Source organism: Peromyscus maniculatus, chromosome 3 (genome assembly GCF_049852395.1).
Source record: "Peromyscus maniculatus bairdii isolate BWxNUB_F1_BW_parent chromosome 3, HU_Pman_BW_mat_3.1, whole genome shotgun sequence".
NCBI lineage: Eukaryota > Metazoa > Chordata > Mammalia > Rodentia > Cricetidae > Peromyscus > Peromyscus maniculatus.
Genome location: NC_134854.1, coordinates 112,864,877 through 112,881,604, shown reverse-complemented (window position 1 = coordinate 112,881,604; position 16,728 = coordinate 112,864,877). Strand labels below are relative to the sequence as shown.

At 51.2% G+C, this 16,728-nt stretch overlaps 1 protein-coding gene across 26 annotated transcripts in view; it reads left to right on the top strand.

Annotated features, from left to right (window-relative positions):
- The window catches only part of Iqsec1 (IQ motif and Sec7 domain ArfGEF 1), a 346,001-nt gene that overhangs the window by 277,153 nt on the left and 52,120 nt on the right, over positions 1 to 16,728 (top strand). For 4 of the 26 annotated variants that reach the window (XM_076567333.1, XM_006972532.4, XM_076567334.1 and 1 more), the window contains exon 1: positions 11,514 to 11,826. The exons of 21 other annotated variants lie outside the window; for them this stretch is intronic. In XM_076567333.1, the coding sequence (XP_076423448.1) occupies positions 11,762 to 11,826 (65 nt within the window). In that variant the 5' untranslated portion in view covers positions 11,514 to 11,761. Of the gene's footprint in view, positions 1 to 11,511; positions 11,827 to 16,728 lie in introns of those variants that run through there. One more of the 26 variants, XM_006972530.4, reaches the window with a different exon arrangement.

Here is a 16,728-nt window from a genome sequence, read left to right as displayed (position 1 = left end):
CAGAAGTCAGAGACCTGGATGTGTTCCTGTGGGAAGGGCGAGAGCAGGTCTGAAGTGTGACCTCACAGGCCTCTACCCCTGGGATGAACTCCAGGTGCTGATGAGGCTGCCACCTGGTGGTCAGTGATGGGAGGTTACTGCTCAGAGCTGGTTCCTGGTTCTCCTGTGCCTGGCTTCCAAGCATGTGCAAGAAGAGGACTTGGAGGATTCTAGACAGCACCTCAGAAGTTCCCCACAAATATAAAGAACAGCCCCGTGTGAGAACCTTCTATTCAAGCCTTGTGTCTCTCACTTATATAATGTTTACTTACATGGTTAAGTATTCGAAATATACCAGAGGACACTGGGGGATGTCCCCTCCTCCATGATGGGGACTGCAGCAAAGCGTGTAATTTCCAGCGGCCTGGCTCTCTCCTCTAGACTTCGCCTGTCATGGCTCAGCTTCTCGTGTCTTGTTCAACTTCCATGTTTATCTAAGCTAGTGTATATAAGCTTTGTTCCCCTCCTCTTTCTTTTGCCTTGCTGGAGCTGGGCTCCTGCCTCACCGGTGCTAGGCGAGTACTGTGTTGCTGAGCTGCAGCCTGGTCCCTCGGCCCCACCCCACCCCCGTTTTTCAACATAGACTGGCGATGAAAACAGACACCGTCTGACACCTTGTGCGGCCCGCTCTTCTCGCTCAGCCCTAGGATGTCGGCATTACCATGTTTCATGTGGGAAGGGTTTGGAGTTCAGAGAGGTCCTTAATTTGCCCAAGTTGTGCAGCCAGAAGACAGTGGAGCCGGGAATCAAAAGCAGGGCTGGCAGATGCCAGGTGCCCCTCTTGCTGGTTGTATCCCGCACAGCCTCGCTCCAGAGCAGCCCTTGGAGTGGCTGTGTGGTCTTGTTTACTTCCCCACTACGAGGACTCCCACTCTGCTTCTCTGTGGTTGAAACTTACCTGAAATAGATCTGTTGGGACACAAAAGGGGGGGGGGCAATGGATCTGGGTCCCACCACATGTAAAAGGCAGGTGCAGGGGTGGGGTGGGGGTGGGGGTGAGGGACAATCCGCTTTTTCTCTCTCTTCATCTCCTGTCTTCCCATCTGTCAGGCAGCAGAGCCTTGGCCCCGGCTTCCCAGGCACAGATGCCTTGCTTGCTCCTCTAGAGCCCGGGTACCCTGTCCAGCTTTGCCTGGACCAGCTGTACAACCCTGGGCAAGGGACTTAACCTCTCCACCTCCATTGCCAGGTTGAATGGGGATATGGTCAAGATTAGCTGAGGTCACGTGTCATAAGCATTTAGATACCTTCGCTTTGGTTTTGTTGTTTTGTTTGCTGTTGCTTTTGCAGAACATTCCCACCCCGCCCGCCCGCCCATAAGTTTGCCCTGGAGCCACAGCCTTGGTTTTCTTTTGGCTTTTTTCTTTTGTTTATTATTCCTTGAGTCATGATTTGAGATGCTGCAGAGATATCCTTGGCCCATGGTTCAGAAGGTACCATCTGCCCTGCAGGAAGAAAGCAGCTCCTTTGGAGGGGCCCCAGGCTGTGGCCCCTGCCATCAAGCCTATCCCATTCCTCATGCCTCCTCTGTGGCCACTCGTGCTTGTTCCCACATTAAGAGGTGAGCCTGTGGCCAGAAGACACTGGCAACCCCATCCCTGCCACGGAGGTACTTGTAGCTCTTAGGTGGCTGGGTACTACTGTGTGACCTGGGGTCTTCTGCAGGTGTTCTGGCTCGTCTGAGTCTCCAGTCGTCCAGTATTAGGAGAGTCATAGTTACCCCGAGTCTTCTGAGGGAGCACGCACCTTAGAAAGCATGCCATGTTTTTCTAATGGCAGTGCCGGCTCTGCTGGTTCAGTTTTCATCCTGTGTGTGGAAGGCAGGTGGTCACCCGTGCAAGCCCCGCCACACACCAGGGCACCCTGGGAGCCACTAAAGAGAAAATGCACTGGGAAGTAGCCATTGTCCCAGACCTGTGGGTCTGTGGGACAGTGGGTGGCAGGCCAGTTACCCAGGATGGCTCTGTTGTCCGGCTCCTCTCAGTGTCCTCAAAGAATGGAATGGGATGGGATCCAGGAAGACAGCACAGCCAGCCCAGCCTCTCTCCTGACTGTATGGTGTACTCAGTGTGAATTACCAGTAACCAGGGTAATAGTCTCTGAGCTGATGCAGCTGGTGGCTGGCACGCTGAGCAAACACTGTGCTAGAAAGCATAAATTGCTTTCCCAGCACTCCAGGGGGTCTAGCCCTGGATATCTTTGTCATTGAACATAAATTATAGTTGATTATGAAAATTGCTAGAGACCAGAAGGGGCTGTGATTTGTGTCACTTGGAAGATGCTGGCTGCAGGAGTTAAGGGGCTCCTTAGTGTATTGGGTGGGGGTGGATCTCTCACTAGCCCAAGGCCGATAGGCTTGCAAGGCTCTTGAGATTTCTCCCTTAGCCAGCAGCAGGCCTGTGGTTAAATTCTAGCTCTGCCACACTGGCTGAACAGCCTTGAGGCAATTAATTTGGCTTCCTAGGATCTCTGTTTCTCCATAAACTGAAGAGTGGGTGCTGGGTGTGTTTCAGGGACAGCACAGGCCAAACCAGTACAGACAGCTAGCTGCCTGGGGCAGTAGCGCTTCTGGGGCCCTGAGTGCTGCTCCTCCGCTTGACCTGCAGGGGGCAGCAGGGGGCTGGGGCAGAGCCCAGTTCTTCCCTGCAGTGGGTATGGGAGGTGGCTTTGGGCAGACCTGACTGTGCCATTTCTTATAGTGCATGGTGTGTGCTCAGATTTCCACTGCTTACAGAGCAGAAGGCTGACAGTGTGAGATTCAGGCTACAGGTGAGCTTCCTGGTGGGCTACAGACTCCATACCAGGGGACACCCTGGAGGAGTCATTGTCCTTCCACTGCCCTCTCAACCCTTCTGTTTGCTTTGAGACCAAGGTGTCCATCAGAGAGGACATGTCTTCAAGTGCCTGTCACCCAAACAGCTTAGTTACCTTGATTACATGCATAGTTAGCATTATTATATGTTCGGTAGCTAAGCTGTCAAAGCGTGTACGTGTTTATAAACTCCCCACCTGTGTCACATTCTCCTAAACAGGGGTGACCACTGTCTGGTGTGCACACCCAAGCATGCACACACACCTCTTTCTCTTTCTGCTGTGCTGCATATGGAGCCTCCAGCCCTGTGCGTGCTAAGCAAATGCTCCACCTCTGAGCCGCAACCCCCCCACCCACCCCCACCCCCGTTTATCTCAACATAGTGCTCTTCAGCTTCCTTTTCATTTAGCAAGATTTCGTGAAGGTCAGTCCCTAACAGGTGTGAAAAGCATCCTTCTGTTGGATTGGTGGAGCAGCCTCCTGTCGGCTTCTCCCCCACTTGCCTGTCTCCGGGCTATACAAGATGGAGCAGGCTTCTGCAGCAACGTCTGGTTTTGTTGATTTCTTAACACGTGAGCAGGCACTTCATGCTGCGTATTGCTTGGGGAGAGCTGTTAAACTGACTTTCGACAGAAATGATGCTGATGGCAGCTGGGCAGCTGCACTGTTACTGTGAGGAGCATTCCCCTGGGGATGAGGTGCACCCTGCAGCTGGCTGCCACTCCGCATGCATGTGTGACTCAACTTACTGGCTGGAGGTGGCTCCATCGCTTAAAAGTGTGTTTCTTCAGGAAAACTCACCTTCTGGGTGCCAAGGCCTCTGTTGATCAAATTGGAAGACAGGCCCCACGTTGTAGAATTGCTGTCAGGCTGATGTGAACTCAAAGAACTGGATGACACCAAAAACTAGGCATTGTCTCACCCCACTCACCCAGGCAAGCCTAAGCCTCCTGAGGACAGGCCCGTGTCTGCCTCCTAAGAAGCCTAAGCAGAGCATGCATACCTTGGAGCAGGTGGAGATAATGCTGGGGCAGTCAGTGAGCATGATCCGTTTCAGAGGTCCATGCCAAATGCGCCGCCGCCGCCCTCCCAGGATCCCACCTCAGTCATTCCCAGCCGGTGTGCTAGGGTCACACTGGTCGAAGTCTTCCTCCCCACTGGGACAAAAGAAGGTGTTGTTTAAATCAATTACATAGAGAAGATTGCAGGGGGAATGTTAACCCACTTAAGAGTGGCTGGTGTCTCAGGAGCCCTTAATGGCATCCATTTGCCAGGCAGGCGCCCCAGCCCTTGTTATAAAGGAACACATCTATTCATTAAGCTGAGGCCGCCAGGCCCAGGCCTGGCACCACCCAGCCAGCTGCTCTTGGCCGTGAATTCAGTGCTTAGGAACAAACGGGCCTGCTCTGCCATGGCTCCTGAAGTGGGAAAATCAAGTGAGATGGTCTGCAGGAGGGCAAACCCTTGCAGCTTTCAGATAGGTTTTTTTCTAGATTCATTCGATTTCTCTGCCTGCTTTAATAGGCAGGTGAGCCCTTGTTTAGGTAAAACTGAAAGGAAAGAAATCCATGCCCACAGTGGCCATGGTGTCAGTTGACTTTATCTTGTTTATAAACTTCAGCCAGAGGGCTTATGTTCATGTTGGGCCCTCCTAGCACAATGCACATGGGACCAGCATTTTTGGTTTCTCCTGGCTTTTCTAGAATCTGGGGAGTTCAGAGGGGTGAAAGAATCGCTCAACAATATTTATTGACCACCTGCTATAGACCAGGAACAGAGGTGAGCCAACAGTTTCAGAGCCTCACTCTGGTGGAGGTGACCACCAGTAGGCAAGTGCTAAGCAAGGTGATTATGGACCAGGGTGAACTAATTTATTCATTCCAGAGCCCAGCTATGAAGGTGCAATGGAACATTTAGCAAGCATAGACTTGGGACACCAGCCCTGGGTTCAAAAATCTTTACTCACTTTTGCTCTTAACTCTGCCAAGCCCAGGTCTCTTTCCTCTGGGTCATGGTACACTTAGTCCAGGGCCTTCATCCAATTAGTATCCAGGGACTAGCTTCATGGTTAAGTTCATGATTGGGAGCCAGATGTCCCTAGCTTATCAGCCAGGCACTAGCTGTGTGTCCTTAGGTAACTTTCTTAAGCTCTTGTGTCTCAGTTTATCTGTGAAGTGAAGGCTTGCTGAGGATTCAGTCTGATGGCTTTTGTAAAGTGTGACTTGAGAGTTGTAACAGCTCTTGAAGAAGAGGAGAGGTGGGGAGAGACCAGAGAACCTGTCCAAGACCCAAGATCACAGATCACACACTTGACCATGGTGCTTTGGACCATGCCAAAGCTGTTGGGCCCCCAAGCTGTGAGCATCACCACTGTGGGAAGCAGCCAGGATAGAAAGGATGCATATTCACTTTGCATGCTGGCTGCTTTTGAGTTCTTGCCCTCTGGGAGGTAAGGGTGGGGGAGGGGCGGAGCTTTCAGGCTCCCAGGCGCAACCTTGTACTGGCCCTGGCTATGTACAGTAGGGTCATCACTACACCTCACAGGTACTTTTGGACTGAAGATGCTATGGGCCTGAGGAACGTGGTGAGGCTGGGGTGGTTGTGGTCATCCTGTACTTTCTCTGAATACCTGTGGTAGCTCCCTTCTACCACTCACCCAGGAGGGACAGGGAGCTAAAGTGAGTACTTTTGCGTGTTTGCTGATGTTGCGGGCACTAGAATTGAAGTGTGCCAGGCAATGTGGTGTGTGTGTGTGTGTGTGTGTGTGTGTGTGTGTGTGTGTGTGTGTGTGTGTGTGTGAAGGACAGCTGGTGGCTGACAGAGGTAGCGGATGTTGGGCCCCTGATCCAGCAGGAAGACTGGCTTTGAGCCATTTCCTTTGTCCTTGGACAAAGACTATAGTTCCTATGGCTGTACTTCTGAAGTCACAAGCCCATCCCCTGGGTTCCAGGACACCAAGCCCGTTCATCTGGCCAGGACATCAGGGGACCAGGAAAGTGGGGTATGCTAATAGTTACATGAGGGATATAGGGCACACAGGGTCTGCACCATCACCGGTGTGTGTCCGGGTAGCAGTGGGCACTGGGGACCTGGAAATGCATAGGCATCTAAGGATATCCTGGAAGAAGGACCATCTTGGCCTCTTTGTTCATGCAGGAAAGCCCTTCGGGTGCCTGGATTATTTTCCATAGCTCCTAGTGCAGGGCCATCCTTCATGTTCATTTAAACTTTAAAGGCTGCAGAGCAAGAACCCCCGAGGTTCCCCTTATTCCTAAGTTTATCCTGCTTACCTTTCTTAGGGAGAAAGGGGAAGCCCCTGTGTGTAGGCTTCTTCTGTCAAAACTGATCCAAGTTTTGAAATGGGAAGTTGGTCCCTGTTAGAAAGACCTTTGTTTACCTGAGGGGAGTGTTTCTGTCCTGAGGGACATATTGCCTGGCTCCCCGAGAGGTCACACTCCAGACCTCTGGATCTGTCTCTGTTCTGTTTCTCCCTAGTTTGGGTGGTTTGTATTTGTTTGGTTTTGAAACAAGGTCTCTTGTCATGGCTCAGGCTGGTCTCAGATTCAAAGGTGCAAGAGATCTCCCTGCTTCAACTCCTGAGGAGCTGGGGCCATAGCTGTAGCCACTCAAGCTAGCTCTGTACGCCTTTTCCACTGCAGCCACATCACATGACTAAGTTGCACTCCATGCCTGAGTTAGAATGGAGGGTTTAAAAACCATCCACTCTGGGTCATCTGCCCTACTGTCCAGGTTTCTGACTGTGCTACCAAGGCAGTGTGATACTGGTGGACAGTGCGGCCAAAAGCCTGAGTCAATGACAGTGTGTCTAGTACATACCTACACAGTCCTAAGATTCCCTGTTCCCACATGAGGGTTTGGGGTTCAGGGAATGAATGGCTGCTGAGCTTTCCCCTCAGCACAGAGCCTGGCTGTGATAGAAGTTTCCAGCAGAGTGGTTAGTCACGTGTTAATGATTAACAGGCAGTGGGGCAGCAGTTTGATTCTATAAAGAAGCTCCAGGTGATCTTCCTGGCCAACTGCAAGATACAGCCAGGTCGGAGCCTCACTGCAGCTCTAGAGATTGCTCAAGTGCCAGCTAGAATTGGGGTCTCTGTGGACCAGCTCTGGTGGGCTTGAAGACCTTGCTTGAGGTTGCTAAATCAACTAGCATTGCTCCGGTCCTTTGCAGTACAATGTCTTTTATTGACTTCTTCACTGTGCTAAGGCTTTTACAAAGTAATAAGCATGGTTTAAATTTTCAAAAATTTTAAATTGGCCTGAAGAGATGGTTTAGCATTAGGAGCCTGTACTGGTTTAACATTTAGATCTTAAGAAATGCCATAATTCTAATTGATAATCAGAAACATAAATTATTTGAGATTCAATTCCAAAAGAATTATGGTGATTAGTAATTTATTCCAATCATCTTATTGTCTCTTTGTCAAGATCTTTAATGATTATATTTTTGCCACTAGCCTTGGAATCATGCATAGTGTTTTAGCCATATAAAATTTTCATTTCTAAAAAAAAAAAAAAAAAAAAAAAAAAAAGAGCCTGTACTGTTCTTGCAGAGGACTGGAGCTCCATTCCCAGCACCCACGTCAGGTGGTTCACAGCTTACATGTAATTCTAGCTCCAGGGAATCCAGTGCCCTCTCCTGGTCTCTAAGGACACCTGCATTCATGTGTACCTGCATTCATGTGTACGTATCTACACACACACACACACACACACACACACACACACACACACACACCTAAAAAAAAATTAATGTTTTTGAAAACTATCAGAGGTCAGACAGTGTAAGACTCTTCCTCTTTCCCATCACTGGCCCAGCCAGGCTTCAGGTGCAGGGGCCAAGGACACTCTGGGATCCCCAGGTCCCCTTCTCATGGCAGCTGTTGGTACCTCTTCCTTGTGTCTCTTGTAAATAATGATATGGGAGGGCTGTGGTGTGGCTCAGTGGTGGAGTGCTTGCCTAGCATGTCCCAATCCCTGGGTTCATTCCCAGCGTCACAGAAAGCAAGCACCATCTCAGTGTCGTGTGACTGCAGTCCTGTGGAAGCATGTTCATGTTCCTATCTGATGAACCCACAACATGTTTTTTGACCTTCATCCTATAATGCTACATACATCTTCCAATGCCCACCTCTCCCCCCCCCCCCAATCCCTGGCGGTGCCACCGCAGCCAGAGCATTTGCAGTGCCATGGCCACTGTCTGTTTAGTGTAAGCTTCAATTGAGGGGTCAGGCAGTATGGCGGAATTCATTTCTGAGAATAAGGATTAGGCTTGTATGTGCACAGACTACCTGACCTAGTCTGTTGATTTCATTGCTGTCTTCCCCAACAGGGTTTGCATTCTACTTTGGCAGTTCCGTCTAGGCACAAGTGCTGGTTGGATGAACAGATTTCACTGAGTGGCTGGGGCGAGTGTGAGTCTTTCCTGGTTGGGATTTGTGATCCTTTTGGGAAGGGCTGGATGGCTTTGCAGGCCACTGTAGCAGGATTCTTAAAAGTTCTTATTAATAAAATCAAACCTGAGGTGAGTTATTGGGGTCCATGCTGGTAGATCAGAGAGACAGAACAAGCCACAGCTATCTCACCTCACCAGTTCCTCAGCTGGTCCTGTTTCCTCAGACTGGAAGCCTCTGAGTCCTCATCCGGAATGGGTCTCAGCTGAATTACTGCTCAAAAGCCTGAATGCTTAACCAGCCAAAATCTTCTAGTTTCTGGTCCTCATGCCTTATATATCTTTCTGCTTTCTACCACCACTCCCTGGGATTAAAGGCTGGCTTTCTGGGATTAAAGGTGTGTGTCACCATGCTTGGCTATTTCCAATGTGGCCTTGAACTCACAGAGATCCAGAGGGATTTCTATCTCTGGAATGCTAGGATTAAAGGTGTGAGTGCCACCATTTTCTAGCCTTTGTATCTAGTGGCTGTCTGTTCTCTGACCCCAGATAAATTTATTAGAGTACACAATATTTTGGGGAACACAATACCACCACAGGCCACATGTCTCCCTTGTAACTATTTAGCTAGTTAATGCAATGAATGAGCATGGCTCCCTTCTAATAAAACTTTATTAAGACAAAGACAGGCAGCAGGCTGGATCTAGGTCTCAGCCTGATATATGTAGGGTGGCTGGCTGCAGGAAGAATAGGGCCAGCCCTTCCTCACATCTATGACATAGCTTACTCACATAAGGAGGGAGGGTTCGGTGGAGAAACTGGAGTAAAAGGGGGAGATTCTGACTTGGATGAGGGGCTAGTCTGAGGGCTCTCTGGGAGAAGGGGCATGGAATTTGAGCCCCAAAGTCTCAGTCATGGACCAGGCAGACTAGGAAAGCTTAGCAGTAAGAAGCTTACCATTGCTTTCTGTTGTCAGGGCAGGCGGCAGGGAGGGAGGGGGTGGGGGCAGTGCTGGAGAGATGGCCTATGGCCAGGCCACATGAGCCTCAGCCAGCTGGAGGGAGGAGCTGAGCTTCACCCTGACAGCTTGGGATGTCACATGTCTGGCCATGGAGAGCAGGGAGACTGTCAGAAGCCAAGAGGACGGTAATATGTCGGGATTATGATATCTAAAACAGGCCACAGCAATCAGCTCAGGACTAAAACCCAGGCCCAAACGGTGGAACGAAACATTCTCATGACTTTGTTGCTTCCTGCATCCCTTAGAGAAGCTCCTATTTATCCCTCAAGGCCTAGTCCAAAATGCCCCCATTATTGTGACCTTTCCAGGAGCAGTTACACCATATTAGGATATACTTGGTACTGCAGTGTCTTCTCATTGAGGCCTGGGAAGATGGGGACAGAGTGCATGCTTCTTAATGCTGGGTAAATTTAGACAGCATATTGAATCAACTAGGGTAGAGATGTCTGATGAGCTAACACTTCGAAGAAATTGAGACTCTGGGGGCTACGAAATTTGCCAAAATGGCGGGAGTAACAACTAATTCTGTCTGGGCTAGTCATTTCTGCAGAAAAAAAGAAAAAAAAATCATTGTTCTCCATGTCTCCCAGCTAGGGCTTTCCTTGTTCCCATTGACCGTCATTTGTTATGAATCTGCCAGGCGCTGGAACAAGATTGAACTGTGTTCAGGAAGATGAATTCAGGAAGAGGCATTTGGTTTGCAGGGACCCACCAAACCACCATGCCACTTGCTCATAGGGAAAGCTCACCTCATCTAAATCCCAGCCTGAACTTTGTTGCCAAGACCAGCCTGGCCGGCTGTTTGCCCTGGATCTGGGAGGAGTGCCTGGAATTCCTGGTGCATCTGGATGGTGAAGCTGGAGCCTGCTTCCCCGAGCGCCTGAAGCAGGGCCTGGGGGATCCTCTTGATTCTATTTAGTATCACCTATTTTTAGAGGGCAGCTGGGGCAGAGTTGGGAGTTTTCTTCTGGTCTCCCCACAAATAGCTCTTGCAGTCCTGTCTCCTGCCACCTCCCTACCTCACCCTAGCCAAGCAGGTGCCAGATGTGGCCACTGTGTCTGTGCATGGGAACTTTTGTAGCCTTCTAAAGTGAGTGAGGAGTGGTACTACTTCACACTTTTATCCATACCTCCCTAGTGGCCACTGGTGCCAGGCATCTTTCAGTGTTTTCACTGGTCATTGGTTATATATGCTTGGCAGCAATGTTCGTTCCCATGTTTTACCTTTTGCCAAAAATCAGCCTTCTTACTGATGAGCAAGAATTCTTTATGGGAGACAGACACTAGAGCATTATCAGATCTGATATGCAAGTATTTCTTCCCTCTCTAAGATCTCTATTTTGATCTAGGGCTCATGGCATAGGGCCCAGGCTGGTCTTGAACTCAGGATCCTCCTGACTCAGTCTCCTAGGTTCTGGGATTACACAGACTTGTGTCACCACATACAGCCTGTGTATTTTTAACATTGCCAATGGATGTGTACGAGATGCCTCCACATTAGTGGCTCCTGCAGCTTCTCCACTCCCCTCAGGAGGAAGTGGTCTTGCTGAAATGGTCTTGGGTGTTCAGGGTGGGTGTTTGATTTGTGTCTATCTTCTTGCTCTCTCCCTGTATATGTGGGCATTCTCCCAGTGTTAGTTCTGCACCTTGCCTGCCTTATATGTAATAGACAAGTATACACTAGGGGATCAGCAAGCTGTGAGAGCTTGTAGATGGGGTAAGAGAGCCGAGCCGAGGAATGGCCCTCAGCTCCAAGTCTCCTTAGTCAGTGAATGGAGCCCGAAGTAACCCCACCCACTTCACAGTGTTGCCCATTGGCCCGGGTACCAGTAAAGCCCTCTATCGTTATTGCTTCTAGCGTGTCACTAGCCTCAAAGGGTATGTGGGTATGTTTGGAGAGAAACAAATCTCTTTCCCCCAGATCTGGGACAGGCGCGTCAAAGCCCCAGAACCACTTGTTGCTCCTCTGTTTGGGAGTGCAAAGTTTTGTACGCTGAAGCCAGTCAGGATTGGCGCAGATTTAGGGTTTCGGCGCGTTCTACCTGTTGCGCTTACACGTGGGGAACACAAGGGCTTGGCAGTCCCGCACCCGGTGCTGCAAGTCTGTGTGACTCTGCTGCTGCGCTGGCAAGAGCACAATCTACGCTCCTCCCGGAACTCACGGCTCTGGCCCCGCCCCCACGAGAGCCCCACCCCCGCCCTGTGGCCCCGCCCCTCCCGACCACATTCCTCCGGCCGGACTTGCGCTACGCCAGGCAGGCGGCGGCGGGAGGGTCGCACTGGGCCGGCGCTTGGACTCTGGGACATAGGGCTGCGTGAACCCACAGGCGCAAGCCGGAGGGACTGGCGAGGGCGCGTGGCTAGCGGACGGGTTGTGGGGGATCAGCCCCGGGGTCCGGCGGCCGCGGGGGCAGTCGCGGGCGCGCGGCTCGGCCTGGGTCCCCGGGCGCCGGTCCGGGCCGCTCCCGCGGCGGCCGTCATGTGGTGCCTGCACTGCAACTCAGAGAGGACCCAATCCCTGCTGGAGCTGGAGCTTGACAGCGGGTAAGGCCGGCCAAGCAAGAGCGGAGGGAGGTGGGCCCCGGCCGGGGCGGGGTCGCCAGTGGTGGGGATCCTGTGTGCCAGAGGGGGGCTGCGGGGATGGGTGTGACTGTCAGGGCAGAGTGCCCGGCCTGCCTGCCAGAAGCGGGTCTGTGTTAGTGAGAGTGTGTAAGGAGAGAAGTGGGTTGTGGGCACAGGAGTTCTGTGGGGATGAGTGGGAAACTAGATTCCGTGTGTGTGTGAAGGGCAAGACAACAAATGTCCTGTAGTCTGTGTCAGGAAGGGTGCCCACTTCTGCCTGTGTCTTGTATCTGATTTCAGTGCACCGGGGGCCGGGGGTCTCTCCCTACGAGTCTGATTGTTGGAGACCCTGGGTCTATCTGCATCTATGTATCCACTCTGTCGGGGAGATTCCAGCAAGGATGTGCTGTGTGTGTGTGTGTGTGTGTGTGTGTGTGTGTGTGTGTGTGTGTGTGTGTAGATACTGCACACCTGGCAGGCCACCTGGGGGGTACCTGGAGTTTGTGTGGCTGCTGTTTTTGACCAAGTACAGATGTGAGTGGGGCTGCTAGCTGGGACTGTGGGTGTTGTTTACCTGCTGGAGTGAAGCTTGTGCCTGGTCCAGGAAGGAGTCTGATGGTTCAGAGAAGCTGGCCACTCTTGGTTTTAGGGGTCTGTGGGAGGCTGTCTGAGTACCCTAGGCCTGTGTTTATGAAAAGAGAGAGAGAGAGAGACTGTGTGTGTGTGTGCTAGGAATATTGATTTCCTCTTGCTTGGCAGCACAGCTGCCCCTGAGCTGTTTGCAGGCCCCTCCATGAGCAGGGGTGTGGGGCTGAGGGGATTTGTTGACAAATGGACTGGGTCTCCCTGGGGGAAACCCACCTGGAGTCCTTTAATCTTTCATTTCAAAATTTCCCAAAGCCTGCCTGGCAGTTGCAATGAAAACATAAGTGTGTTCTGCAGTACCCTGTCCCCACCCCAAGCATGGGGTTCTGGCCTGAAGCTTCATGTGGGGCTGTGGGAAGGGGGGCCATCTCCTAAGACCCAGTACTTCCAGTATCTGAGGCAGAGGCCAGGCAAGCTGCAGCTGCACAGCCATCTGTCTAGAATTGTGGGCTTCATTTGGGATCGGAGGTCACAATCAGATCCCACAGGTGGTCAACACCCTGCACACTTCCTCAGCTGTCCCATCCAGTGTCTGATTTCCTGTCCTGTTGTACCAGCACCTTCATATTGCTAGAGAGCAAAGAGTCTGGGCCTTTAGTCTCATCAGTACTAAGATTCTTGTTTATTAAGTGCCTAGTGTATGTATACCAGCCTCTACCCTGGAGAGCAAGGACTAGGGGCACAACAGTGAACCTAGTTCAGAGTTGTGTTTTCAGTCCTCATGCAGCCAGCAGTATAGGGGTGACCATGTTCATTCACAGTGTGACCACGGGAAATGGGTCAGCAGTTTCTGGCCATACTTCTTCTCCCCTAGACCTGAAGGGGATGAGGGGTTTTTCCCTCTCCTTCGTTAGAATCTCCCCAGTGTCACCACTTCAGCTGGTATGTCCATGGCTGCCTCCATTGTATTTCTGTCCCACATCCATTAGCAGAAGTTGCTCTGTGCCTCTGATGGAAGTCTTCCAGCAGCAGGGGTTCCTGCCTAGATCCTGGATCTGGGTTGCTGGTTGACAGCTGCTCTGAAGCCACAGTGGGGCCAGGTGTCCTGCAGAGCAAGGAGCCCTGCTCAGGTGTAGCCCGTCAGCCACAGAGCAGATGGACCAACCCCCAACCCCTACCCCATTGGTTTCTAAGGAAACCTGGAAGGGCTGGAGAGACTCATGGATGTTGCGGAGGCTGAGCTAGGTGCTCCTTTGGCTACAGAGACTTCCTGGGACCGTCTTACATCTTACCTATAGTCCTTTCACCTGGCCATCCCCTGCTTCCTAAACTCAGATAGGAGCCAGCATGTTCCAGAGACTTAAAGAACTCCAGTCTCTGTGCCTCAGGTCACTCTCAGGCTGGCACACTATCCTGTATGCACAGTCTTTTTGAATAGCATGGGCCACCTGATGCTTCACCATTTTTCCACATCACAGCAACGCAGGATTGTTTACCTTTGTTTTCTAAAAGAGCACAAGCAAAGGCAGAGAACCCAGTGGCCATACCTGGACCACAGCAGCTCAAGGGGCTCAGGCCCAGATGTTATGATAGGGAGTAGGCCTCTGGAGGCCCCTGCCAGGACTTGAGGCTTTCGTTCAAGGAAGTCGGACTATGAACTAGTTGTGCTAATATTTACACAGTTTTGGCTTAAAACATGGACAGGACTGACAGCTGCATGGATGAATAGCCTGATGACTGGGCAGATGGGTGTTTGTGGAAGGGATTGGACAAGCGCTCTGTGTGTGTGTGTGTGTGTGTGTGTGTGTGACGTGCATGCACGTGTGCAGGCACATTTCTCTGGCTACGTTCTGCAGACATGGAATCCTGGTTTGCTGGAGTATCAGGAGTCCAGAGCAGCTCAGGGCAGCAGGAAGATGGCATAGGTAGACAGTTCTTTCAAATCACAGCTTACTTTGTGAGTTTATGCAAGTTACCATAGCCCTCTGGGCCTCAGTTTCCCTTTTAATGATAGGGTATGAAAGTAGTACCTGGCAGGAACTATGCAGGTTTGGGTGGCCTTCCACGGCTGGCCAGCTCTGGAGCCTCCAGTCTGCTGTCCGGTTTGTCCAAGTCAGCACTGTACACTTCCCAGCTGCCAGTGACCCGCTGTGTTTTCTTCCTTCCTCTTTTGTAAATTTCCTTTGAATGATGATGACGTGTGAAATGTCCGCCCAGTAAGCACAGAGGCAAGGCAGCTACCAAGCTCTAGTGGGCTGGGACTGGGCCGTGGCTGGAGGCCTGGGAGAGGTTCCCTGTGGAGGTGTGTTTGTCTGAGGAGTGGAGGCTCAAGGCTGTTGAGCGTGATTTACCCTGAGTCCTGAAAAGCAGATTCTAATGACTTTAGAGGCCATTAAGGCTCTTGAAGAATTAATTGCTGTGGCCTTAGAGGATCTGACTGATTCACTGCGGGAGCTGCTGCAGAGAGAAAATTGATGGCAATTATGGGGAAAATATGGCACAGTGACAGCTGGGCTTGTCCCAACTCTGGCTTCTGTAGCGGTACCCTTACTGAGTGATGACCCATGGCATGTGCCCATACCTAGCACAGCACCTGGCCCGTGATTAGACTGACCACTGCATCCAGGAAGGCAAGTGTGAGCAGGTATGGCGTGCCCTCCTGACCTGGAAGAGGTTGACCCAAGGGGTACTCAGCCCGGGGTTGCCTGTGTTCTTTCATTCCCCTGACACCTAGTGAGCAGCTCCTTCGCCAGGCCTTGAACTGATAGAGGAACCAAGGTTGCTCTGTATGTGACAGAGTCTTGACTTTGGCCCTTCCAGCCGAGCAGTATTGGGTATGTTGCCTCCCCTCTCTGAGCCTTGATTGTCTCACCCATGAAAGAGACTGTGACTGAGTGGGTGTGGGGGTGAGATGAGCAGCTCTGCCCAGAGCCGGGTGAGTGGTTGCCACTGTCACTGCCCAGTTTTTCCCTTCTGGGACAGGACTGTTGGATTAAAATGGACCCCACCATCTTCTCTTCTTGTTCTATGCTGAAGACTGGTTTGGGGACCCTACATGGCAACACTCTGAGGCCACTTGCTTACAGTTTGTTGTCTGTGTCATTTGTACATGGCCACAGCGTCTCTGCTTATCATGGAAGTGGCCTCCTTCACATTTTTTTCCCTTGGTGCAAGGTCTTTTGCCACAGTGACAGTTGAGTTTGAACTGAAGGCACTCTGGGGCTTTCATGAGACTTCCTCCATGCTTGCAAAGCTGAGAGACACACTGCATTTGCTTTCCCTTTTTGTTCCAAGGTCAGCTCAGTAATAGCCACATGGCTGTGCGTAGCAGTGGTGTGTATGTATGTGTTTCTTCATTTAGGAATACAGGCCTCTGTGCTTCATTTCAGATGTGGGGAAGGGGTGCAGAGTCCCCAGCCAGGGAAGACTGAGCTGGGATTTGCACCCTGTCTGCCTGGCTTCGGGGCCTGTGTGTACCACAGCCAGGATCTGTTTCCTCTGGGATTAATTCATGTCTGGCAAAATGTCACTAGTGTAAATAGATCTGGTATCCCTGGTGTCCGGATTCCCCAAATTTTCCCAAGTGCCCCAGCCTGTACCCTGGTCTGTGACAATTTGCCAGGCTTTCCTGACGTCTTGTCTCTTTCCTCACCGACCACAAGAATGGACTCTACAGGGGCTATTTTTTATTTATTTATTTATTTATTTATTTATTTATTTTTACACTTTTATCCTGTGTGCAGCCCAGCTACAGCTATGCATGGTCTGGGGGCTCGGGGACAAAAATTGACTGTCCCCTGATTCACGGAGGGACCAATCCAAATACGGCCGGCTTCCACATGGTAAAGAAACCCATGGCTTCTGACATGAAAGGACAGATGGCTGTGGGCGGCGAACTTAATCCCCTGGAGGGGAGGAGGATGGTTAATAAACTGGAAGGTTGGGAAGAGGCCCCAGCTGGAAGCAGCCTCTCGTGCACACAAACAGAAAGGGTTCCCCCAGATTGCCTGCTGCCCAGTCTGTCTTAGAGTCTGCCAGCAGCCTGAATACATTCTCCAAGAGACCTGCTTTAAAAGTTACAAGTGTGTGGTCCTTTATTTCTCATTTGACTGCAGGCTGGGTGGTTTGGACACTCAGATGCAGGGAGAGCCTTTGGACCAGATCTTGTAGTCCCACTAAGTGCTTGTTAGACAGTAGCTATAGTTGTCATTACTCTGGTGGGTTTGATGGTTGTGTGTGTGTGTTTATTAATAAACTTTGAAGGGTCACCCCTCTCTCAAGAGGAGACCGCCTAGACAG